The sequence below is a fragment of the Marmota monax genome, unplaced genomic scaffold, assembly GCF_021218885.2.
Source record: "Marmota monax isolate L192 unplaced genomic scaffold, Marmota_monax_Labrador192_F-V1.1 WCK01_AAM20220418_F8-fsc00014, whole genome shotgun sequence".
NCBI lineage: Eukaryota > Metazoa > Chordata > Mammalia > Rodentia > Sciuridae > Marmota > Marmota monax.
The window spans coordinates 864637-891832 of record NW_026695222.1 but is presented as its reverse complement, the minus strand read 5'-3'; the positions used below and the strand labels follow the sequence as shown (position 1 = coordinate 891832).

At 38.9% G+C, this 27196-nt stretch overlaps 1 protein-coding gene across 1 annotated transcript in view; it reads left to right on the top strand.

The window, feature by feature from the left end:
• Window positions 1–27196, top strand: part of Sptlc3 (serine palmitoyltransferase long chain base subunit 3) — a 138743-nt gene that overhangs the window by 77203 nt on the left and 34344 nt on the right. The window contains exons 7-9 of the mRNA XM_046433953.2: window positions 7999–8104; window positions 15586–15805; window positions 23598–23724. Coding sequence (XP_046289909.1) covers window positions 7999–8104; window positions 15586–15805; window positions 23598–23724 — 453 coding nt within the window. The remainder of the gene's footprint in view (window positions 1–7998; window positions 8105–15585; window positions 15806–23597; window positions 23725–27196) is intronic.

The window sequence follows — 27196 nt, the reverse complement described above, 5'->3', positions numbered from 1 at the left end:
AAGGAAGTTTGCTGACAGAGACAGGGAAGAGAAGGCAGCAAATGCAGGGTGCATTGTAGAATAAGTTTCCACAGCGGACAATTCCTACTAGGATCTCAATCCTAGTAGGGAGATCTGAGCACCAGTGTAGATACCTCAGTGTTATCCCACCTGATAAGGGAGGGAGCTGGGGTATTTATCCTCCAATTCCCATCTGGGATGAATTGAGGACTGTTCATTTCTCAGGCCAAGTATGTATATGTTCACAGTCAAAAAAAGTGTTCTTGTATAAAGAATGGCCTGTGTTTGCAAAAAAGAGCTGACATTGAAGGATAACATTAGAACACCCACAGCATTTCTTAACTCTGCTTGAGTCCAGTAATGCTAGATCACTTGTAGGACCCAGAAAACTGTATCCCCTTATGTAAAAAAAGCCATTCCAATGTAATGGCTATTGGAGTCCTATCCTATTGGTTGCTTAAATTTCCACTCAGAATGCTACAGTTTGGCCTTTGCATTCTTGCCAGCTAAGTATTAGGAATATCTTCTTGCATTTTCTACTGTATGAAGCTTTAATGAAATAGCCCATCCTCAGATTGACTCACTGCGTACCCCAAAACACTCTGCAGCTATTTTGCAGCCTAAGCTAAGGAACCAGATCTACCCAGGAACCAACACATTTGTTTTCCACTGTGATTCTGCTGCATTTTGAAGAAATGAGCAAAAGCCTCTGTGGGACACTTGTGCAACTTTGGGAAACACATTTTCTGGGCAGAATGTATTAACCCCCTGAGCATTCAAAGATCTCAAACCCTGGAGAGGCTTTAACTCCCTGGAAAGGGCAGCATCTTCTTCTGATAGTTGGAGAAGTCAAGACTAAGTTATTTCTTCCCTCAACCTGCTCACATTACTGGTAATTACATATGATCTAGAGTCAAGAACAAGTCTCTCAAGCTTTAGTGTGCAGATAAGGCATCTGGGGGTCCTGTTAAAAAGCAGACTGTGGGCTGGGGATGTAGCTCAGTGGTAGAGCACTGCTCTGATTTCATGGGCCTAGACAGGGACTTGAGACTCTGCATTCTGAAGAGCTCCCAGCTGATTCTGATGCTGTTGTGCAGGACCACACCTGGAGCAAGCAACCTTTATCCTCAAGTGTGTCACAAAGGATTTCTTAAGCTAGTCTTGCAGAAGAGAAGATGTCTCTTTGCTAAGAGAGTTGCCATGAGATCAGAAGTCCAAGTGAGCTAAGAATTTGGAGTGGTTTAAAACAAAAAAAAAAAAAGTGAAGAGGAACCAAAATTCTACCTAGCAGCAATTCAAGGCCAAGAGGAGGAAGAACAAAGAGTATAGTGTTTGCTGGAAAACTCTGAGCACTGCCTCCTCTGTATAACGAGGGGTCATGAGGTTGTTTACGTGAAAGGTCAAACCTATAAACATTGCTTACACTCCTTTGCAAGTCATGGCCTTTTAGATCTCCAGGTCCGACTTGGGATCTTCAACTAGATTATCTTTTAACATAAGTTAACAATATAGAAAGCTTGCTATAATGAGCCTTTTATATACACTGACAATTTTAGTCTCACAACTATACCACATCGCATCTGCTGTTATTTCCCCTTTATTATAGGAGAAGAGACAGAGGCACAAAGTGGTGAAGTGACTTGCTTAGAGACAGAAAGGCAGAGCTGGGATTTAAGCCCAAGACATCTGTCCTGGGTGAATACTTTGGTTTAATCCAGAGCTAAGAAAATCTGTACCAAGGTATTTGCCCAATATGTTTTAAAATGTAAAGGCACCAACTTTTCTGTGCACCAAGAATACTCGCAGTGATTTCATAGAAAATAAACTCCATAAAAATCACTTTCAGAAAAATATTTGTTTTGCTTGTCAAAGTTAGCCATTATGATTTTCCCCAAAAGACTAAACAAGGGGCGGGGGGGCAATCTTCCTTATCACCATCATAAAAGAATAATTTCTTTATCATTCACATTTAAATACCTACTCATAATTATCCCACACTTGGGCTGAATCTTAAAGGATTAAACTGGACAAATCTCCAAGGGAACAAAAGAAGTAATGACAAGGAGCAGGAGAGGAGAAACACTAAAGAGTAGCATGCATTCATTATCATCTATCCATTTTTTAATTTATAAAATATCTGTTGAGTGCCTATCCTATGCAGATGTGAAAATGTTTTTGATCAGTATCCCGTGGAGTAAGAACCAAAAAGCATCTCTATCTGGGCAAGGAGGTGCACGCCTGAAATCCCAGGGACTGAGGAGGCTGAGGCCGGAGGATAACAAGTTCAAAGCCAGCCTCAACAAATTAGCAAGACCTTGGGTTAAAATTAATTAAAAAAAAAAAAAAGACTGGAGATATAGGAATGAAGCTCAGTGGTAAAGCTCTCCTCTTTTCAATCCCCATGCCCATGCCACCCCTAAAAAAAGTCTTAATGCAGCTGGAGATAGGTTTTGAGAAACCCTGAATGATAAAAGATAAGCCACCAACCACACCAGGAAACATACAGAAAGGGGAGGCAGAGGAGGCAGGCAGCCCCGATCTCCTTCTTCTGAAAGAGAGAGAAGGCAGAGAAATGGGCAATGAAGGAAGCCCTCATACAAAATCCAGGCTTTCAGTGGAAGCAAAAATCCACAAGAGGAGACAAATGACAAAAACATGGAAGGAGGAATGGTGCTGTCTCTCCACAGTAAAAAAGGAACAGAAATAAGCATCCAGTTCTCGTCCTCAGGAAGACACACTTGGAACTACACCTAATCTGCCCTTCTTGGAAAATTCTGGTGTCCATGCTTTCAGATGCTCTCTTTTCTTAAGATTATATCTATAGCTTTCGCACATCTAGCAGGCTTGCTGATGTTATCAGGGCTTTGAATTTAAGGACAGGCACAGGCTCGGGCTTGCCACGTATATGTGTCATCCAAGCCTGATTGCAGTTTTCAACACATCCTTGGATTATTCCAGTTACGTAGTAATTCAGCAATCCAGTTGACCATATCTGTGAAAGACCAGGCCTGTTGTACCAGCCATGGACCATAGCCTCCACGTTTTCATTTTTGATAGTTAAATATTCACAACCATCTTGTCAGGTCCATCCTCTTGGTTCTCCACAGAGCAAAAGAAACCTCCCTGGTGAGTCAGATTTTGTGGTGAGTAACATCTAAAGCATTGTTGATGCTCACATTTACAGTGATTATAATCACATAGTATGTCATTATGACTTTACAACAACTTTGTACAATAGTACCGTGTGCCTTGATAGTGTCAAAAATCATTCCTTTATTTGAATTTCCACATCTCAGAGTTTTCTTATAAAACAACAAAAATGGGCTTGTTGGGGGACTTTTTTTTTTTTCTAAACAAATTTGGCATTAGTTTGCTCTCTGAAAAAAAAAATCACCTAGTCATTCTTCCCTATTTCTCAGAGTTGTTGTAAGGATTAACATAATGCCAGAATAAGGGATGTAGTAAGTATTACTACGTAAAGATCCCTCGCAGATGTTAGCAGGTGGCTTGCGGAAATGGCACAATCCCACAAGGCCTACAGAACATAAATCACAATCCCCTGAATCCTACGGGTTTGAAACTGACACACAGAGACTTGCAGAGCAAGACTTGCAGAACCAGAGAGGAAACTGCCCAAGCGAGGCTAATGTGGGTACAGAACTCAGGCTGAGTGAAGTCATCCCTTTCCCTGTCCAACTTCTGTGATTCTAGGTCAGTGATTTTGTCCCTCCCAGGGGAAACCAGGAGGGAAAAAAAAATCTCTGATTTTTTTTTGTATGCAGAGAATAAAGTATGTGCACACTGGGGGGTTTTGTGAAATCCACCAAAAGCCTCTCTTCATGGAATTTGCTATTCAAGTGACAAATGATGAGGCACAGTTTTGGAGGCACTAGGAATCCTTTTGGTTTCATTGGGAAAAGGGCATAAAATGTATCATGTCACTTAATGGCTTATTTTCATGTTCTGCTTGCTATTAAAAGAAGAGAGAAACTTCTCTGTAGGACTAGTGGCATTCATTTTAAAACTAGCCCTGTAGAGGGCGTATAGGACATTTTCAAGGGGAAAGAAAAAGCCTGTGGATTTATAGATTTTTCAAAATCTTGCAATCTCCATCTTAAAATGACTGTGAATGTAGTTCACTTGAGCTGGTTTTTATAAGGATGGCATTCTAGTCATCCTCATCATGTATCATTTCTATACAAAACTTCCAAATTTCAAATCTGGAAAGGAAAAACATCCATTAAATAGAGCTTGCTTTATCCATTCAGAGGCTAACAGCCTGCAGTAAATGGAGAAAAGGGACACAAGTTCCTCCAATCACTAGGTCCTTTCAACATTTTAGACACTCAGACTACAGCATAAATGACAACAACAACACAAGTGAGGGCTGATGACCCTTGAAAATTTGACAGAGCTACTTTTTGTTTCCTTGGCTGCCATCTAGTGGTTAATGATAAAACATGCACCAAAAAAAAAAACATTCAGAAGAGACAGACCTGTCTTTGAAACAAAAACAAAAGCACAGATGATTAAAGAATTGTCACAGACAGTTGGCAATTATCCTTTCTAATAATTTTTACTTATATCTAAAAGTGGTCTTTACTTCTATGAAAAGAGAATCGATCCAATAATCCAATATTGATGTGTCCCTAATATTTGTACTTGGACTTTGGCTAGAAAGATAAAGAAGAGAAGGCCTCTGTCTTCCAGGGAGGAGAGATATGAAAATCAATAATGAGTCTTGTGATGGGTGCTTAAAAGAAGAATAGATGAGTCATGAGGGGCACTGAGGAGAAAGCCCCATTATTGACCAGGAACTTTTGAGTTGATGTGTGAATGATGAGTGGAACTCTTCATAGACAACAGGAAAAGACGTGTGTGGAAGAGCTTGGAGACTGTGTGTTGGAGAACACTGAGAAACTATGTCTGAAAAATATGCAGAGGCTAAACTAGAAAGGGACTTTTGAGATTGTATAAGGTCCCTGTTGTTATAACAAATAACCTAAAAACCTCAATAGCACATAAAAATCAGCACTTATTTCTCACTTGAGATTGTAGGAGGCTTGGGATAACTAAGCCCTGCCTATCTTTTATTTTTTTCTGGGACCATCCTGGGACTAGTGGACTAGTCTGGGGATTTTTTTTTATCAAGACACTAGCAGAAGCTAAAGAGAAAGAATAGAAATATATGAGGCCTTTTTTCCAACCTGTACTTGGAACTAGCAAACTGTCTCCTCTTTAAACTTGATTAACCCAAGATATTCACTTGGCTGAACCCCAGTCAAGAGGCAGGTTGTCTACCTTTTTAGTAGGAAAAAAATGGCAAAGTCATATAGCAAAAAACTCAAATGAAGGGAGAGTGGGAAATAAGTTTAATAATGCAATCTGCCATGAGTTCCATCTTGGAAATGTTGGGTTTGAGATACCCACGGATTTGTCTAAAGAGTTATAAGGTTGGAAAAACAGTTTGTAACCCAGAACAGAGATCTGGCTTGGAGTTAAGCATCCAAGAGCTCTAAGAGCCCAAACATGCAAACACTTGGGCCTCATCTCACACCAACTCTCAGGAGAGAGTCAATTTCAATAGAAACATCAGGAGTCTGCATGTTGATCAGAACCCTAGATGATGTATTCTGTTCACACTGAGGGTGGAGACCACTGGCAAATAAATGACAAAATAAAAGACAAGAGATGAACATCAAAAAGAACAGTGGTAGAAAGAAGAAACAGCTCCTATAAAGGACACTAGAAATAGTGGGAAGAGGGATAACCGAAACTAAAGAAGAATGGTGTCCAAACACTAGAGGAGAGAAACTTAAAGCTAAGTACAGGCTGAATTATATCAAATGCCACTCGTATGTCTAATAGGACAGGACTGGGGGGAAAGAAGCCTATAATTGTAAAAGCCCCATATATTTGGCAATTAGGATGTACTTGACGCATAGGAAACAATGCTGATGCCAGGCATATCATTAAGCCTGTTTTGCAGACAAAGGGAAAAAAATGGCATGAAATAAAATGAAAATCTACCATCTCTTTTATTTCTTTTTTTCACGGATTCCCATGTTATCATTACCATTGATTAATTCTGTAACTAAACAGATGTATCACCCAGAAAGTTAGTCTCTGGATAATTAAAGAAATAAAAGTGACATTTTTTTATCTGTTGGTTCACATATGATGCCAAATGTGATTGATGAAACACTAAAAAGGGGCTCTTGCCAATATGTAAGGCCTTATTTATTTGAATAAAGAATTATTTCTTCATTTCTTCATTACTTCATAAAATACACTATGAGTTTTCTTAAGAAGATCAAAGGATGTCAAAGAGTATGTTAGAGCTAAGTCTTGGATTTCCAAGAGTGCTTTCTAGAACATAATGCTCCTAGTTACATGTCACATACTTTTTCTGAATGTCAGAGCTCAAGATAGTATGTTGGTGCTGGTGACAGGTTGTGAGACACAAAGAAACCAGGGTTTCCTTTGCAAAAATGTTCTGAAACGAGCCAGCAAAATCTGATTTATCCAAGCTTACTCCTATTCAGATGAAGGCACCTTTATTGAATGTACTTTGCTCAAATGTACTTGATGATTCATTCTCTCTCTCTCTCTCTCTCTCTCTCTCTCTCTCACACACACACACACACACACACACACACACATACTCACACACACCAACACACACTCACACACGCACCAACACACGCTCACACACACACCAAATAGCTGAGTTGATAGACAAGTTCATCATAATCTCTCAACCCAAGCCCAGCCATTTACATCAAATTGCAGATAAATGAAATGCACTGTTAATTATATTTGTCAGTAAATGTTAACAAAGACGATCTGCTGGACTTTCCTCCTTCTTTCTACATTATCATGGAGTTTGAGAAGATAGCACATGGTTTTCACGTAAAGCAGTAAGGGTAGCAGTCACAAATGAGAATCACAGTACAGACTATGAGGTCAAATCCTGACTTTGCCATTTATGATCTAGACCTTGGGTAGTTTACCAAACCCCTCTGTGCCTCAGTTTCCCAAATCATAAAATGGACATATTTTTAGTACTTTCTTCAGAGGGTTCTTATGCGGATTAAATGAACTTTAACAAAGAACGAATGGGCTTGGAAGGGTGAATGCACACATACAGGATTCAATAATTAGGAGCTATTATTAATGTGTCCAGAACTCTGCAAATATTTTACAAAGGAGGACTAGTTGTCCTACCCTCTTATAGTTTTGAAACTTCTAAAATTGAAAGATGTCAAAAATCAAGCCCAGCCAGGCTTGATGGCACATGTCTATAATCGCAGTGGCTCAGGAGGCTGAGGCAGAAGGATCCTGAGTTCAAAGCCAGCTTCAGCAACTTAACAAGGCCCTAAGTAACTCAGTGAGAACCTGTCTCTAAATAAAAAGGGCTGGGGATGTGTTTCAGGAGTTAAGCACCCCTGGGTTCAATCCCAGGTACCAAGAAAAAAAAATCAAGTCCCATAGCATAGGAAGTGAGATCCCCCACCAGCAAAGTTGCCATGCTATGAAAACTTAATTAAATCCTAGTATACTTGTCTGCACAATACCTGAGTGGGAGTTACTTGTATCTCTCAGAGGTCATTTTAAACTGGCAACAAGCTTTAGCTTAAGAGATGCATTAAATGTAGAATTTCAAGCTCTTTAATGTAGCAGAAGAAACCGTTAAGAGCCTTGGAAAACACACACCTTCCATAAGGTTGACTCTGCCTGCTCATACAAATCCAGCTATTCATCTCAAGAGAGTTAAGTTTTACTAAGAAATAGAGTTCTGTCGTCCCTGATGTTCTCTGATTCTAACTTAGTTCTCTGAAAGTTCAAGTCTGAGTGTGAACCTAAATTATCTGACACCTTCTTAGGAGAGAAAATGAGGGAGGGAAAGAAAAACCCTCTCATGACTTAATTTCTCTCTCTCTCTCTCCTCTCTTTCTTCTTCTTCTTCTTCTTATTAATTTTTTTTATTATGTAAAGATATAGAAGACTTAGAGAAGCTCCTGAGAGAAGCTATCATCTATGGTCAGCCTCGAACCCGCAGAGCTTGGAAGAAGATTCTCATCCTGGTAGAGGGCATCTACAGGTGTGTAAATAACCACAGCCATTTTAACACCCATAGAAGGGATGATCGATGGGGGAAAACTGACCTTTCCTAGGTAAATGAAGAAACAAGTTAGGTATGGATATTATGAAAAAACCTGAAACAGAGTTACTTATGGGAGTTGTCAGTCCTTGGGTCTCCATCTTTTCAATGACATTTTGCATATGGTGGAACACCTGGGAGGTTCACATGCTCTTGAAGGCTTCATCAGAAGTGTTCTCATAATTAATGTGTGTTGATGGAGTTTTAGACATGTTTTGTGACTGAGTTACTCAACATCAGAATGTTCCTTGCCTTTCCTCTGTAATATTTGTTTCAATCAGTGGCCCCTGATACCGCTAACTAGACAGTGCATTCAACCACCAGCTGCTTTCTGAATTTGGCCAACTTCAAGTTCAGTGACTGGCATCAGAATACAAAAAGCTTTCTCCAGAGCCCAGGGAGGAGGGAGGATGGCAGTGTGATGATCTTAACATTTTAATATATGCTCAGGATCAAGTTTTTCTGTCTCCTTTTAAGTTGAGCAAACACTAAGCCATTCATAGCTGTACTTTTTTATATTTCGGGTTATGATATAAATTGTTTCATTCTCTACCTAAACGAATTGTCATTGTTAAAATGAAAATCACATCTAAGCATTTTTTGCTGTTGGGTTTCCTAATCCATAGGCCAAGGAAATATTATCTTGGAGTACCCATTCCTACCTAAATCAATTATCAGACAATCTTAATGTTAGAGTATTCAAGGGAGAGATTTACTATGAAATAATGATAGAGAAGTGAAAAATGTTAAAAGTAAAGAAAGGCTGTTTAACCTTCCAACCAGGAGGAGTATGACTGCAAAGGAGACTTAAGAGCTAGCTACCTTCAGCTGGCTAGTCTGATCAATTCCTTACATAAGTAATGTGTTAGTCAGCTTTATGTTGCTATGACCAAAATACCTGACAAAACCAACTTAGAGGAGAAAAATTTATTTGAGACTCGCAGTTTCAGAGGCTCAGTCCATGGTTGGTCACCCTCATTGCTTTGGACCTGAGGTGAGGTGGATTATCATGGTGGAAGGAAAGTGGCAGAGGAAAGCTACTCACCTCATGCTAGCCAGGAAGCAGAAAGAGATGGGAAGGGGCTGCAGGGAAGACAAACTTTTCCATGACACACCCCCAGTGAGCCACCTCCTCTAGGCGTACACTAGCTGCCAACAATTAACCACCCAGTTAATCCATTCAAACCAGGATGGACTGTTTAGTTTACAACTCTCATAATAATTTCACCTTTGAATATTCCTTATTAACATAAAAGCTTTGTGGAGACACCTCAGATTCAAACCATAACAGCTGATAAACAAATAACTAAAGAAATATACTGCCATCCCTTTTAGAAATAAGCAAATTCTCCCATATTTAAAATAATATTGATAATTATGGTATCTTTTTTAAAAAATTTAACTCTAGTACTTGCCTCCCAAAGTACTGCTGTTCTGAATATTCCCAGAGCTACTGAGGGGTTGCAAAGGAGGCATTTTAAATTTCTCATAGCCCACTTCCTGTATCACCTATCATTACCTCCTAAGGTTACATTACCCAGCAGTATGGCACTAATACAGAAGTCTTTGGGACTCTAAACTAGTGGTCCTCAACTGTCCCCAGTGTAGGCATATTTGGCAATTTTCAGTTACTACATTTGCAATAGGATGCCGCTGGTATCTAGTGGGGAGAGGCTAGGGTAGCTACTAAGCATTCTGCAATACACAAGACATCTTCCCTCACAACAAAGAATTGTCTAGCTCAAAATGGCAATAATGCCAAGGTTGAGAAACCCTGCACAAGAATAATTAACTCTTCACTAATCCTAAACTTGCTAATTTTAACAAGCAATCTCATATTTATTCTGTCATAAACTCAAGTATAGCTATTTCTCCTTGTGTCATTTGTGCCAGTGCCAGCCTCAGAAAGGAAGAAGACAGCCCTTATCAAACACCTGTCATTCCGACTTGGACTAGTGGGAGTATATATGGGCTAAGGGAAAGCACACTAGGCATCTCCTTTAACAAGAGTAACTGAAATCAATTACAAATAAACAGAACTCGACTCTACTGATGGAAAATTAAGTTTCAGGCACTTTAACCCTGGCTGAAACTAAGAGTACCACCACCATTTTAGTGTCAAATGTTCTCATTAGTTACACAGAGAAACCATTTCAGCTGAAGAATTTGTTAATGGTATGTGGGCCTGTGTCCTACCATGATATCAGAAGGACAAGCAAGCCAGGTGTGGACTTCTGGCTCCAAACCAGTGTGGCATTAACCTATAATTTAGGTTACATTAGCAATGGTAACTGCTCAGTTGTCCATTGCTATGTAACAAATCACCCAAAGCACAATGGTTTACACAGAAGTGATTTTATTATTCTCCATTCTACCTGGGTCATCTGAACCAACTGGGCAGTACTTCTGCTCTATGTTGTATTCTTCCTGGGACTGTGTTCAACTGAGAGTTCATCTGGGACTGGAATATCCAAAATTATGTCATTTACACCTCTAACCCTTGGTACTGGCTATTGACTTGGGTGCCTTATTCTCTTTCACATGGATTTTTCTGCATGTATTCTCTTTCTGTTTGACTATTTAGCCAGAGCTTCCTTACAACACAACAACTGGCTTCCAAAGGAGCAAAAGCAGAAGCTGCCATCATTTTAAGGGATTGTCCCTGAACTGAAACAGCATCACTTTTGTCATGCCCTGTTGGCCAAATCATATCACAAGGTCATCCCAGATTCCAAGAAGGTGAAATAGACCTTGCCTAAGTATTTTTTAAAATTTTTTTAGTTGTAGTTGGACACAATACTTTTATTTTATTTATTTATGTTTAGGTGTTCTATGGATCAAACCCAGTGCCTCTCACATGCTAGGCAAGCACTCTATCACTGAGCTACAAACCCAGCCCTAGACCTTGTCTCTTGATAAGAGAATCAACTTGAGTACACAAGGATAGGAATACTTCCAGGCTGTACTTGTTGGAGGCAATTTACCATAGCATCTCAATCAATCTGGCATTTATGCAGAGTGAAGTCTCCCTTTGACGTAGACATCCTTAACAAAGAGGCTCCTATCCTATCTGCACATGATAGGATGCCTGAAAGGTCTTGTTCATAGACAGGAATCAGGGCACCTCTTAGAAAATGCCAATACCACATGGAACCTTAGTTTCCTCATCTGTAAAATAAGGCTAGCCTTAGGAGAGTTCTTCAGCAAACCTCAATGGGAAAGCATTCATACAGGGGTTCTAATTTCCAGCTATCACCAAAACATGGAATCATTCCCATAGGATTTTCCAAAGTTAGAAATGTAAAATCAATAGTTTACAACTGTACTTCAACTTTTGAGAGGTGTATTATGAACATGGATCACGGTGATGCCTTCTCAAAGCCTCCTTTGAATTTTAACTTCTAGGATTTTCTTTTTTTCTCTTGCTCATGGTCTGTCAACATGGAAAAAGTACCCCCACCACAAAGAGCTCACATATCATATATTTTTCATAATGCCAAAAAAGATCAGTCAGCCAAATCAGAAAGTTCCTGAGAGGTATCACTATTGTCATGTATTTTTAAAATAAATAAATAAATAAAAATTTAAAAAAAGATTTAAAAAGACTAGGTACCAAGGCTAAAAAGTCAAAAAAAAAACTCCACAAAAGTAATATAATAATAAATATTATTATTAAGTTATATCAATTATGATTAATGCCACCAACCATAGGTGTTATTTTATTTTTATACATAATATAGAGGAGTCAGGATTTGTAGGCAGGTCTGGAACCTGGGTTCAAATCCTGATGTTGCTGCCTTCAACTATGTACCCTCAAAGGAGATATTTTGCAAGTATTAAATGAGATCATATAAGCTGGTCTTTGTCAGAGGCCTGTCCCATAGAAAAGCCACACAAAGAGTGGTTATCTTTTTCATGATATTTGTTTACAATTGAGGAAGTTGCAACATATATTGGCCACAAGGCTTTTTGCTCTGCATTCACACCAAGAGCAGATGTCAGAGGATGGAATCACAATTTACCATGTGTCTGCTCCTTGCTATGTATTTCACAAATGCAATCTTGAATAATCCTCTCAGTGCCCCTGAGGTTATTTTGAAGATGAAGACACTCAGGCTGAGAAGCCTAGATAACTCTCCCCAAGATAGATAAATGAGATAAAGCAGAGCTAGGATTAAACCCAGGTGACCTTGGTAGGACAAAGAAACACAAGAATCAACCCATCTGTCCACATCCAAGGAAGTAACCACGGAAACCCAAGGTCACTCATTTCAACCTTTATTACTAGTCTATCTAGACTTTAGTTTCTTTATAAAATGAGAAGATTGAAACTTGAAGTCTCAATAAATCTATGATTTATGATCCCATGATTTCCATATATCTATGTAAATATTATAATGCAATAGTATTATTTTAGTATTCTGATCTGCATTTTCCTATTGTTTTAAAATCATATTTTTGTGGGGGTTTTTTTTGTCTCTGAGAAATCTAGATTTCTTATCAACTCGTGGTGGTTCAGAAATCTCCTAATTATTTAAAAACATACTGGATAAGGAAAATATCCCAAATAACCTGGAACCTAAACTAGCATGGGTGGAGCCCAAACTTCAAAAAAATGCACATATAAACTTATGCTGAAGTCTCAGAATGCCATCTGATTTAAGAATAGACTAAGTAATCCATTTGGCTCTCCAAAACAGTATAAATTAAGAATTGAGAATGTTAATGGTAAACACTATCCTATATCTCTATGGTTTAAACACGTAAAAGCAAAGAATAATGAAAGAATAGTTATTTTCAATTATAACTCTCTCTCTATCCACCTCCTCTCATCTTTGGACCCACCAGGGTGATTTTTCCACATGCAAATTGGCCAACCAATGGTTTAATTTCCAATCCTGCCAGTGGATATTATGGTTTATATGTGGAGAGAAAGGTGATGAGAGGGAGATTTCAAAAGGGAGTCTTGTCACTTAGCTAATACACACTGTGTAATAGAAAATATATAAAGAAATGATTCACTGACTTGCTGGTTTAAGAATAATTCAAGTCCCTGCACAGAGCTTCAAATTAACTGGTGGAATTATCTTATAGTTATACTTTAGTTGTTTTTTCTTCTATTGAAGTTAAAAATATAATCTTTCCTTTACAAAGAACAAAATGCTGTTCTTTCTTCTTTGTTGTTTTGGGTGCTTTTTTAAATAATAATTCATGATAATAAGATAGTTTTTATGCAAGATTTAATATCCCACTAAAAGAAAAGGTTCAATTAAAATATGATCACACTGAGAAAATGAAAACAGTATAAAAGCTGAGTTCTCCCTAGGACTCTATGTGTGCCCTGCATTAACTTTAGAAATCAGCAGTACTGTACAGTCATTAATCTTAGAGGAAGAAATATAAACCAGGTGGGCAGGCTCCTAACATCAGCTAGACTAGCCCCATGGAAGGATGGTTAATTACCTGCCGAGAGTGTCTATAAACACTATTCAACATTAACTGCCTCCTGTCAAATCCAGTTCCAGAACAAAGAATGGCTATTTGTGGCATGTCAAATATTTTTAGCATATTTGTGTTACCAACTTATAACATTTTAAAGATGAGAAGGAAGTTCTAGAATTCCAAAGGCCCAATGCCATTTATTATGTTTGACACCCACAATGACACCCACGTGCCTCATTCCTAGAAGATTCAATGCAGGGCATTGTCAAGAGCTCCCAGTTTTCCAAGTTAGACCTCATTGCAACCACGTCCTCCTACATGCCTCCTCCCAGGAACAATAACAATTCACTGAGCACTTGTGTGTCAAGCACTTTACGAGCACGATTTCTAGTTATATTCTAAAGACCCTGTGAGGAGGGCTCCCTTGTCATGCTTATTTTACATAGGAAGAAACTGAGGCAGAGAATGGTACATAAGTTGCCCAAGTTTCCAGCTAGTGGCCATATTCTAAATTTAGGCAGTCAGATGGCCATCCTGGCTCCCCTTCCATGCAGACAGGTTCAACAAGCAGTCAACCTAAGGAAATGTTGGAATTAACTCACAAATTTACATAAGAGAAGACATCCAAAGTAACTTTGCAAAAAACACAAATGTTGTGCTCAGTGATAATCATACTCTCCCCAAACTCACCTACTTTGGTCTGGATAACTATGCAACCAGCTGCACTATTGTGATCCAATCAACCTCACTTATAAGCTTATTTTTTTTAAATACACTAAATTTAATCTAATAAACTGATTATAAAGGAAGCAGTAGTTCAACTTTGTTTGATTGAATTGATTTAGTCCTTGAACTAAATGAAAGGGGTGCTAGCATTGTTTGACAAACTCCTTTGTGTGGCGAGCATGTTGAGTTTGAGTGTTTTCGTGAAACTCGCCTGTCAGGGCAATCAAAATTGTGTGCCGTGTAGACACAGCCCACAGTTTTCTGAGAATGGATGAAAGTCCAAAGTTCTAAACCCATGGAATTCTAAAAAAAAAAAAAAAAAAATGTAAATATAAATTTTAATTTTATTGATTGACATTATATTTTTCCCTTGGTTGGAAGATTTAAGTGTTTTTGCAGTTTACAATCCCATGAAAAATAAAATACTTAGGTCTAAAGCAAAAGGATTCCTCTGTAGCATTTGTCTTCAAAGTGTTGTCCTCAACCACTGGTGTCAGAGTCTCCTGGGAGCTTACGCACATTCAAAGCCCCACCCTAGACCTACTGAATCAGAAACTCTCTGGTAGGGAACACAACTTAAACCCTTGGGGGATTCTGACACTTGCTCAACATCCTTCCATTGCCCAAAAGGAACAGAAAGAAGGAACTCCACAGGATGCTTCCAATAAGACTTTGACCGGTAGTGAGTACTGAACAGAGGTCCTAGGGATTGTCTATTATGCTATAATCAATGCCATGATGTCTTAAGTCAGTTTTTTGTGGGTTTTTAATTCCTTCTTTTAATCTTTGGCAAATCCACGCACTTAATTTAGGTCAGACAGGCCTGGCCAAACAGGCAAAAGCAGGTAGATAAAAATGGGTCACCATAAAGCAATTTATAACTAGTAGAATACCTAGAAGCCAAAAATGGTCAGTCTAGTTACAATAATCAGCTTTACAAATAAACTGGATCAAAAATAAGGTGGGTTAATTGTTGGCTTGGGTTAATTGTTGGCTTGGAGATTAACTGTAAGAACCCAAAGTGGTTCAAATTCATTGAATGTAAATTATTTTATTCAAGTAGCTTACAAGATTGAGAGGACTGTCTTATTTTTTTAAAAATATGCCTTGAGAAGAAAGGAATGATATGTCCCTGACACCCCCTAGTTGTGTCAGAACAGGCTATCTAGGATGGTTAGAAGAGAGACGAATAGAGCTTCACAGGAAAGTATTTGTTGATTATGAGCATTTGATTATGAGCATTTTATTCCTAGCATGGAAGGTTCCATTGTGAATCTGCCCCAGATTGTGGCTCTGAAGAAGAAATACAAGGCCTACCTCTACATGGATGAGGCTCACAGTATTGGGGCCTTGGGCCCAACTGGCCGGGGTGTCAGAGAATACTTTGGAATGAACCCTGATGATGTTGATGTGTACATGGGCACCTTCACCAAAAGCTTTGGATCCTCTGGTGGTTATATAGCTGGAAAAAAGGTAAGGAAGGGATTCCTTATGTCTTTTTAAACCCTGAACACCCCAAAGCATGTCAGCAGGGCTTCTCTGAATTCTTTGAAAGTATCAATTCAATGCACCTTGTCTTGTCTAATCTCTGTAACCAGTTTAGAGCCAGACAAGGCCTGGAACAACCTGGAACTCACACTCCAGTGATAAAGAGAAACCTGGGTTGAATGATTACATTATAATAATAATAAAAAAAAGAAATGCTAGCAGTGTGCACAAGGTACAGAGGATCCAGACTCTCCAGGGTAGGATCTGGGATCTTTTAGAACGAATTTCAATCTATAATTGAAATCTAAATTTTAAATGAAGACAGATATAAAGAGGCTGACCCCATGGGTTTTAAAAGTGTTGATCAAAAGAATGACAGGATCAGGAACAGACTTTTAAGACACTTTGTCTACAAAACCATACTTACTCATGTTGTTGGATAAGTGATAGGCCAAATATTGTCATTCTCTAATTTTTTATCTATATAACTAAAAAAAAAAGTTCTGATTTGATGTGATTAGATGATTAAATGAATTCTAACCCTGTTATTTGAGAGCCCATATATCACCAAGGGGTTTGTAAACATACAAAAACAAATATTGGAAAGAAATTTTAAAAGAAGAGGGACAAGAAGAAAATCAAATATTCAAACTCTCCAGATCAGGGAGTGAGTTGTCAACCTCCTTACATACAGCCTTATCCAACTCTTGCAGGTCATCTCACACAAGCCTACACCTGTCCTAAACAGATTGTGTGACCATGGAGTTTGGTTCTACCTTGCATTCATGGCACCACAGGCCCCAAACTAATGCATGCAGGTGGCATCTATAGCTTGTCTAAAATTCCCAATTCCCTTCCCACTGTGACCAGCAGGAACACAAGCTCAGCCTCCTGGTAGGAGCAGTGAAAGTCTGTGATTTAAAATAACGAATTTCATTTTAGCCACTCTCCCTGCCATGAGATGTACAGATGCTTTAAAATGTTCAGAGTTTAAAGTGGTCTTTTACCCTCCAGTAAGTACTGCTTTCTTCCGGTGCTCGAAGCATGGTTTTTCATCCTACTCTACTGGCCCGTGGGAATTAGCAGGCTAATGCTAAAAACATAGGAGAGGCCCAGATTCTTACAAATGTCAGCTAAATCTAGGAAAGGTTAAATATTCCCTCCCTAACTGTCACAGCAGTGGGATCAGAAGGTCTCAAATTTAGAAGCTCCCTCATCCAGGTTACATTGCTTTGTGAGGTTGTGGTTTTGTGATTACTTTAGCAGCAGTCTGAGCTACAAAATTTGTAACCAAGCGTAGCTATGTTTCCTGAGCCAAAGGCACCTGAATAAACTGAAGCAAGCAGATCCTTGAAATGCTGTCAAATTGCGTAGATGTCATATTTTTCTCTTTTGAGTGTCTTTGTTTGTTACCCACTTTAAACAAAGGCCTGTGATTAGCTGAAGTTAGGACCAGCTTGCTATGATTTTCTCCCACTTTCCAACCTGAAGTCAGTTGCCATATTTAAAAGTGGAGGTACTCTTGCCTACATGACATCTATTCATTTGGGGATTGAGACTAAGCAACTGTAAAATTATTTACATTAATTAGGATTGCAGAATAAGTTTTTACATTTGTTCATGTCCTTGCACTTTGAAAATTCAATTTTGTTCACCATATTTGGATCCAGCAAGCTGCCTCATGCACACCCCTTCTCTCCTTCCCCTCCTCTCTTGTCCCCAAACTCCATGTTACATGCAGTCTCTGAATGCACCACTAGATGGCAGCAGGAATTAGAGAGTGTTTGGCAGAGGTTCATCAGCCAGGGCCCTAAACCAGCAAGATATGAAATCTTGAATACACAAGGTAGTTTGGAAGACCTGGAGAGTGAGCAGAGGACACCTAAAAAACTGCGTGTGTGGATAATTCTCTGATGATTTTAAATTTAGTCAGACCCATATCTGTCTGGAACAGTTTGGGTGAGACCATAATAAACCCAGATAAATTGATTTCCTTCCAACCTAAATAGCCCATGAAGGAATACAATTTATGTATCTGCTCCTTGATATCTTTATAATTTTTAACTATATTAATTTAAAATTATATGTACGTCTTACTTAAGTAACATATTTTATTCCCCTAAATTTTATATAATTTTGTGAACAATTTCATTTTAAAGTCTGTTTTAAACTATGCTTTTGAATCAAAAGAGCATAGGATTGGGCAAATAGTAAAAATTTTCATTTGAAAAAATATTCCTATTCATCTATTTAAATAACTAGTGCACAGTTTTCAAAGTTTATGAAACTTTGGATATTTGGTAGTATATATTTCAAGGTGGTGGGGGGGACTACAAAATAGATCTAAGATTCAAAACCAATGGATACAAAATTAACCATAAAAAGTTAAGTGCACACTCTTAGTCTTGACATTTTTCTGAAACTTTAGGTTCTTGGTGAATCTTGAAATTGGAAAATAATCATGCAAATACAAAAATCTAGAAAAAAGATTTGAAAAAAAGACAAAAATATATGGCTCTGAAATCTCTTCAAATGGCCTTACTCATGTAGAAGGATGATATTCCCAAAAACAGTGTTTGGGAAGTTCTAGAAATCCTTGAAGAATGGGTCAGGGTCAGCTTTATACATTAGTAACTGAACAAATCATATAAGAAATCAATATCTTGATTGATTGAGAAAAATTGGCTTAGTGCTCTCCTGGACCCTCCCTCACCTTAAACTAAGCCCACTCTTGGTCTGGTTTGGAGAGATAATGAGTCTAATACCAAGGATGGGGTGTTCTCCAGCACCAGATTCTTTGGATTCAGATGTGTTTGGGTCTCAGCCTTCCCCTCATAAATGTCCTACAAATTTATCTCTGCTAATTAGAGATTGTTTCTGGGCTGTGGCTTTCTTTCCCTACCTCAGGTAAACTATCAAAGCAATTTCTCAAAAGCTTGCAAGAGTTTTTAATTTTGCTCACATGGTGTTTGGAGCTGCTATATATACAGAGTAAATAGTCCATTTGGAGGACCCTGTCCTTTTAAGACCTTTCAGATGAAATGTCAGATAATCCCTTCCTTCCCCATGTCAGAGCTCCATGCCATGAATGACTTCTTTGAAGAAAGCCTGAGGTGATAGGGCTAGGTTTCTTTCTGCTTTCGTTTCTTTCTTTCTTTTAAGTTTTATTTATCCAGTTGCTGGGAAGATGTGTTGAACACAGCAGACCCTCGGTTTTTCTCCAGGCATAGATCTGCACACTTCTTGCATGCCTTTGCTATTCACTTGCTTCCACAGCCTCCAAAGGCTGACCAGAAAGTTGCAAATGAATGAAGCAAAGGTTGTCCTTATGACTGATAGGTTGCAGGGCTGAAATTCTGAAAGAGGAGAGTGGGATAGGGCAGCAGAGTTTGGGGTGATCATTAGCCCCAGCAGCCTGCATGCCAGAAGGAGGCAAGCCCCTTGCAGAAGCCAGCTCTGCCCTGGGTGTATTTAACAGCCCTTTGAAGTAAATAGGGGTCATGGAATGAGTACCAAGATGTTTATTCTAAGAACCTCCTGTCTGATTTCCTCCAGAAAACCCACCCTTGTCCTTGAACTCCAGGCCTATGGGTAAAGAAAATAATCAGGGTTTTGAACTTACAAATGGACTTAGAAACCTCATTCTGAGCAGACCTCTAACCCACACTGAAGAAAGACACTACCCAGACTAACCTTACAAAAGACCAAAGCCAACGCCTAATTCATGGCTCAAGGAGCCCAATGGGGGGTGTGGAAAGAAAGGAAGGGAATCAGTAAGCAAGAATTGAGGCTTTCCTTGACACTCTCCAGAAGTTACTTAAAGACTCCCATTTTCTGAACCACACAGCAAATTAACCCCCACCAGCAAATTCAGACTGAGAGAAAGTGAACTCAGTCCAAAGGAATAATAATGTAATATGGAAGGTCTTTGTGTTGTATTGATGGGCTACTTACTCAAACTGAGAATGTTTGTGAAATTCTCAGTTTATGAAAGAAAATTGGAGTTGGGGACAGTGGGAATCAAAAGAGGCTTTGTTTCCTTGTCTGGTCTTGGTCAGCAGTGCCCTTCAGACCAGGAACATTTGCTATACTTGTTCCTAAGAATGCAGCTTAGTACTCCCTATATACATCAAGGAGTCCCGCTATCCTTCTTCCATCTTTGAAACCCTTCTGCCTTCCACTAGATAATTAGGATGTGCTGGGCCCCTGCTAAATACCCACTTCTGTGGATTTTAGGAAAGTGTACTAGCTCTATCCCTGTTCCCAAAGGGATTTTCTTTCCTTTGAAGAAACAAAAGTAATAGACATGAAACATTTAAAGACAGAATTCAAGCTGTGGTTTAGGACCATGTAGACTGGTTTATATCCAGAATTCTTCCCCTTCTCCCCCAGGAAAGGAACTATCTCTGTGGATCAAGAAAGTACCACAAAGTAAATAAAAGTCTCATTGGTTTTTGTGCTCTCCTGGGCCCTCCCTCACCTTAAACTAAGCCCACTCTTGGTCTGGTTTGGAGAGATAATGAGTCTAATACCAAGGATGGAGTGGACTCCAGCACTAGATTCTTTGGATTCAAATCTTCATTCTGCCACCTGTTGTGAATAATTTTCTGAACCTCTCTGTGACTCAGTGGTCCCATCTGTAAAATGGTGATAAAAGCAGTACCTATCTCATAGAGTTATTGTGGAGCTCAAATAAGTTTAACACCTACAAAGTTCTTAAAATGGAGCCTCACATAGGAAATGCATATACATTAGCAATGGTGTCAATTTTTAGCCCCATTTTCTCTTCAGAGTCATTCAGTCTGTCTTCATGTCTGAGTATTCCTTTGTTTAGAATGCCACTCTCTTTCTTTCTTTTCACTGCTGTTGCACCACCCCTCTAATCATGAAAGAAGATCATGAGCTGAATAAAGTTGGCTTATGGTGAGAGGTTATCTGTGTGTAGTTACATAACCTTAGGACATTACCTCCTGCAAAATGATGGAGCTGAAATAAAGACATTCTGCTGAGTTTTATCTTTTTGTCCCCTCTACCCATCCATGTTACATGCTTGACCCACCCACTCTCTCCTACTTGGTTCCTCCAGCATCATGTGAGAAGGTACTCGCTCTCAACAGAGAAAGAAAATCCCTGCTGGTTCTCCTTAGAGGTGCTGGACACAGAACTTGAAGGGCAGCCTGGTTGTAGCAACCTGGAAAATGATCGCTTTCTTTTAGAGGTATACCAGATGCCCCAGAATGAACTTCCTGAATGCTACCTGGCTAATGCCTTAAGTCAGGACATCATCGTACACATGCTCTTTGACTAGAGGAAAACTCTCCCAAAGAGTTTCACCAAACTGATTTATGATTCACAAAAGAACAGAATAGACATGAAGTTAATTTTCATCATAAACATGAATAATGGATGCCAGGAACCAGAGTATGGTCCCTATCTGTCCTCCCTCCCCTCTTGGACTGCCACACATAGGTCAGAGCAAGTCTTTGGCAAACACTGACTAGAAGGAAAGATGGAAGGAAGGAGTGGGAAGAGGAAGAAAGGGGAGAAGAGAGAGAGTGAATGAAAAAAAGTGAAGAAAGGAAGAAAATACTAAGGAAAAAACATTTCAATGGAAAAATTGAAATGAAAAAAATAAATAAATAAAGAGGGGGGAAGGGAACCCGAGTCCAAGGAAGAGAGAAAGAAAGAACCTAGGAAGAAAAGAAGAAAAAACCAAAAGGAATAAACCATTTAAAGTGCAGAAGAAGGAGGAAGAAAGTAGAGAGGAAGGCAGAGTGGAAGAGGGGACTTAGAATGAAGGACCTTGGAGGAGGCAGGAAGGACAGAATGGAGCTTTTGGCTCCCCCTAAAGGCCAGGTAGAGTCATCACCTTACTGATTTAACCTTCACCCACCACATGTGAGACTGACCAGCCACTTTACTGAGGAAGATGAACTTCAAATGTTCAAAATACTTGTAAATTAAAAAAAAAAAAAAAACATGCCCACAAATACCCCCAAAAAAGATGGGAAAATGAGAGGCAGGGCCCATTCCCAGGCTCAGAGGGGGGAATATTTATATGACCAGTGAAGGAGGGTTAGGAGGATATGGACCTACCCAAAAACAAAAGCTTTCAATTCCTAAGAGCTCTTCCCAGTTCACAGCCATAAGGAATAATTTAGAGACTTAAAGGGAATTTTAAGCTATGATGATATCCTAGAGAAAATGGTGTGTCCTTTAAAGACCTCACTATTAATTCGTATTTACCACTAACTGCCTTAGTTTTTCTACAGGACATCCAGAGAGTCCCAGGCCATGAGCTAGTGAAGTCAAGCTGAACACATGAAAATACCAGCTCTGAGTCCCTCCCCATAGTGGCATTCAATTTTTGAAACTTCTTAGGACTCTCAGCAAACTTTCCTGGGACTTTATAATTGGCCCCAGAAGTTAGTTAGGCATGTGGATTAAATATTGTTCCTACCCCTGAAAACCAGCATTCTGTAATGGCTCAGCACTCCAAAGATTGTTATACAAAAATTCCAATAGGTCTCTATGGCCTAAGGCACAATCCACATTTATCTGATCCTATCCTATACTCTGGTTTAATTTCCCACTATCCCTACCTAACTAGTTCTCTGCTAGCCTACAAAAATGTGTATCTGTTAGTCTTTGCTAAATAACAAACCACCCCAAAACTTAATGACTAAAACACCACATGTATTTAGCTTACAATTCTATATATAAACAATATGGGCTAGGCTCGACTGGGCTACTTTTTGGTCTCATCTGAACTTGTCCGTGTGTGACAGTCAGCTGTTGGGTCAACTGATCACTGGATAGCTGGAGTGGCCTTTGCTGAAATGGCATTGCTCTTCTCCACATGCTCTCATTCCCCAGCCAGCTAGCTCAGGCTTCGTTTGCATGGCAGCTTAAAAAGGTTCTGAAAGGACGAAATTGCTCTTAAGGCATAGGCTCAGAACTAGCTCACCATCACTTCTGCCACATTCTACTGCTCAAAGTAATTCACAAGGCCAGCCCAGAGTCTTCTGTCTCTCGATGGAAGGGCCTACCAAGTTGGATTGCAAAGATGTATGGGTACAGGGAGTAAAAGAATTACAAAACTTTCTTTGCTAACAAATCAAATATACGTGCTTTCCACTCTCTTGCCTCTCTGCACCTTTGATTTCTCTCTTGTGCCACCCACTTCTTACTAGTTTTCTTTTCTTGTTTATCTTCATTCTTCAAGGCTTAATCGATCCCATCTTCTCACTGGAAGCTTCCCTATCTATTCCAACTATCTACCAGCAGCCTCTCTCTTTCCTATGCATCTTGTAGCCCTGTTAAATACATGTATTCGCATATCTATTATTTCTTGTACCCTTCCGCTTCCATAAGCATGATCATATGTAATATTCTTAAGGGCAAGAACTATTTCCTGTATTCTTTGGATACTCCTGAATACTAAGGCAGGCAGTGTTCATATGTAGTAGGCATTCAGAAGTGTTTCAGAAATCATTTTTCCTTCATACATCTGGTTTTAAGTTGGAGACCTTAACTTCAAACTTGTAGCACCCCCCTTTATACTGTTCATAGGTGTTTGAAGGAAAGACTAAGAAAAAAGGGATAGAAAAAATAAGCAATTGGAAATCCCCATTGGAAACCAGAGTACCTTCATCTTTTGAGCTGAAAAAATCAAAATATCTTTTGTTGCAATGAATGGGGATGGAACTAGATTTAATAATCACCACCAGTACTGATATTTATTTGCCTTCTTTTTTGGTTTCCTATTTTCTTTAAGGAACTTGTGGATTATTTACGGGTTCACTCACATAGTGCTGTTTATGCAACATCCATGAGCCCCCCGATTGCAGAGCAAATCATCAGATCACTGAAACTCATCATGGGCCTGGATGGGACCACACAAGGTAAGAGCATCTTCAAAGAGCACAGTTCCCTTGAACTCCTCTCTCAAACCTCTCTGTCAGTCAGCCTCCTTCTCAAGTACACACCCTTGTCTTATGAAGTCCAATTTGTAAATCAAATTGAGTGACAAGTATACTGTAGCTGTTGTCAGTACACACATACATACACACATGTACACACACAAATCCTTTGTTAAACAAAGAAAATCTTCTAATTCACCCTTTTACATGATTAGCAAATTTGGACCATTTTGTGTGCTCCATGTTAAAATGAAGTAAACATTGTGGGGTGTGTGTGTGTGTGTGTGTGTGTGTGTGTTTGCCTATACATGTTTGAGCTCTGTCTCCTATATTTCCCAGAGACCAAATTAGTCTATTTAATATTCATTTCTTGAAACGCTTTTGTATTTTTTCCGGCAGAGGTTAGGCAAGGGAAAGCCACCAGTGGCCACTTGAGGACCTATGGGGAAAACACACACAATAGCTTTCCAGTCATTTATTTGTCATTGGGTCACCTCAGCTAAAATTTGGCTACTTTGTTCAACCCAAATGAATATAATCTTCTTTTTGAAGAATTTATTTTTGAAGAATGGTTTCATCAAAGCCTCTTGGAACTGTCCTTCTATCTTTCAGATCTCTTTTATAGAGTTTTTACTATGTGTCACATACCAGTGGGGACTTCAATGATGAATAAAGCAACTCTCCCTGCCAGGCAAGCTAGTAAGCACATTTATAGAAGTAGCAAATTATACTGACCCCAGAACAGGCCACTAGGCTAGGCAATTCTTGTATTTTGTCCCTCCTTCCAGCTGGTACAAAGCCTTGTGTTGTTTAGTGCAAACTTCCAAACTTATTTCAGTAGATATATGGTGATATCCCTCTTTTTTAAATATTATTAAAGGCAGCAGAATACTTACTCAGTATGTGTTTTACCAGAAACCTAGGACCTGTTGGCCATTCACAACCTGAAATTCTGAAATCTCAAATGCTCTAAAATCTGAAACAAAATTTTTGAGAGCTGCCATGATACCACAAGTGAAAAATTCCACATCTGACTTCATGTGATAGGACATAGTCAAAGCAAGTGATTAAAAATATTTTATAAAATTACCTCTAGGGGGCTGGGGTTGTGGCTCAGTGGCAGAGCACTTGCCTCACACATGTGAGGCACTGGGTTTGATCCTCAGCACCACATAAAAATAAATAAACAATATAAAGATACTGTGTCCATCTATAACTAAAAAAATATATTTTTAAAATTACCTCTAGGTTAGGTATATCAGGTGTATGTGAAACATATATGAATTTTGTGTTTAGACTTTAGTTCTATCCTCCACATATCCCATTATACATATGCAAATATTCCAAAATCCAAGAAAATCTGAGATCCAAAACACTGCTGCTCACAGCATTTCAGATAAGGAACAATCTGTGTTCCTCATTTAAAGCAGAGAAGAATAAGGCTGGTCTGGTTGAAGCAGTGTCTCCATACATTCTGACCTATAGCCACTGCGGCCCTTCTATTAAGCTGTAGTTCTCCCCAGGATACTTATCTGGAAACCACAAAGTAAAACATTTTTCCCCCTAAATCAGGAAAATGGCCTGAAGAATGGTTTCTGATAATTTCTCTTCCTCCTATAAAATTTAGTGGTTGATTGATCTCTAAGGTCTTCCTTGGGATTGCATCTTGTTAAATGCTCTTTGCAAAAAGGAAATACAAACCCAGTTTAGGAAGTCCTGATTTTATAGGCTGAAGGTAGTTGAATCTACTTAGCATTGTGTGGCCTTCGGAAAGTGATTTATCTTTTCAACCCTGAGAAAATTACTTAAATTTTCTGTGCTTCAGTTCCTCCAGCTGTAAAATAAGGCAAATAATATTTATGTGTCTAGGTTTAATAAGAATTTGGTACATTAATCCATGTTGAATAGTTTTAAATGTGTCTGGATATAATAATAAGTCCTATCTAATTGTGTATTATTATTATTTGCTATTATTACTGAAGTGTTCAAGAAGTATTTGAACACTTTTCAAGGATGCCGTAGGAAAAATTCTTACTACAGAGGAAAGTAGGACTAGATGTCTATCCTGACCCTTAGTCAGGATAAACTAAGTTACACACCATAACAAATAAACCCTGAAAATCTCAGTGGCTTAACAGAATCAAGTTTTATTTATCGCTTGCACCAAACAAAGCTAATAAAATCAGACAACTCTTGGCACACTTCTTGTCAATAGGGCAGTGATTCAGGTCGTTTTCAGGCTTGGCCATCTTGACTCATAGCCTCTATGGTCACCAAAGTAGAGAGAAAGGGAGGTCAGTCTGCAAGTGACACTTATCACCTTGCTTGTAGTTCATTGGCAAAAATTGGTCACATAGTCATACCCAAAAAGAAGAGGTGGTAAATTAAGAGATATGGAGATTAGGCCAGGTGTGGTGGCGCATGCCTGAATCCCAGTGGTTTGGGAGGCTGAGACAGGAGGATCGTGAGTTAAAAGCAACAGTGAGGTACTAAGCAACTCAGTGAGACCATCTCTAAAATAAAATACAAAATAGGGCTGGGGATGTGGCTCAGTGGTTGAGTATCCCTGAGTTCAATTCCCAGTACCCCCCCAAAAAGAGATATGGAGATTGTATAAGCAGTTATTTCTCAGCCTTTAAAAACTAAAGCTATTTAGAGTTACATTCATTTCTATGTGTGTCAAGTTATCTTAAAAAACATTTCAGGGGCTAGGAGTATGGCTCAGTCATAGAGCACTTACCTAGTATGCTCAAGGCCCTGGGTTCAATCCCCAGCACCACAAAAATAAACAAATAGATGAATAATACTAAACTTAAAAAAAAAAAAAAACTGGCCTGAAACCATTGGCTTTCCACAAAGCTGTATTAATTTTTTCTTGAACTTCAAGCACTTCTTAATGGAAAATCAATTATTTGAGATTTAAGCAAAAATGCAAGTGACTTGTCTCATAATAATCAAAATTATCCTTTGGTATTATTTTGAAGATGATTAACAAGGAAAACGTTATTTTGAAAATTAGCCTAAGTCTCAGCAGGGATTTTCACTAATTTCTTAAACTCTTTGGTGCTTTGTTCTTAGAATCAGTTGATTTATATGTATACAACTTTACAATCATTTCCTTCCCTCCTCTGGATTGCTTTACCCCTTCACTGCAGACAGAACTCGCTGTTTATCTGATCAGAATTGAAGATCTGCAGAAAGATTTCATTTGAAGATATGATAATTTGCCCTTCAGTAGTCATCCATCATCAATTTTTCTTCCCCTGAGGTGGGAACTATTTCTCTTGGTTCTTTCCCTCAGTCTTATGATTAAGCAATTATTTGGTTATTATTTTTAACCTCATACTTGAAGTTTCTCACTTTACTCCTCTTGCCATCTTAAGAAAGAAAGAAAGAAAAAAGAAAGAAAGAAAGAAAGAGAGAGAGAAAGAAAGAGAAAAAAAGAACAGAGAAT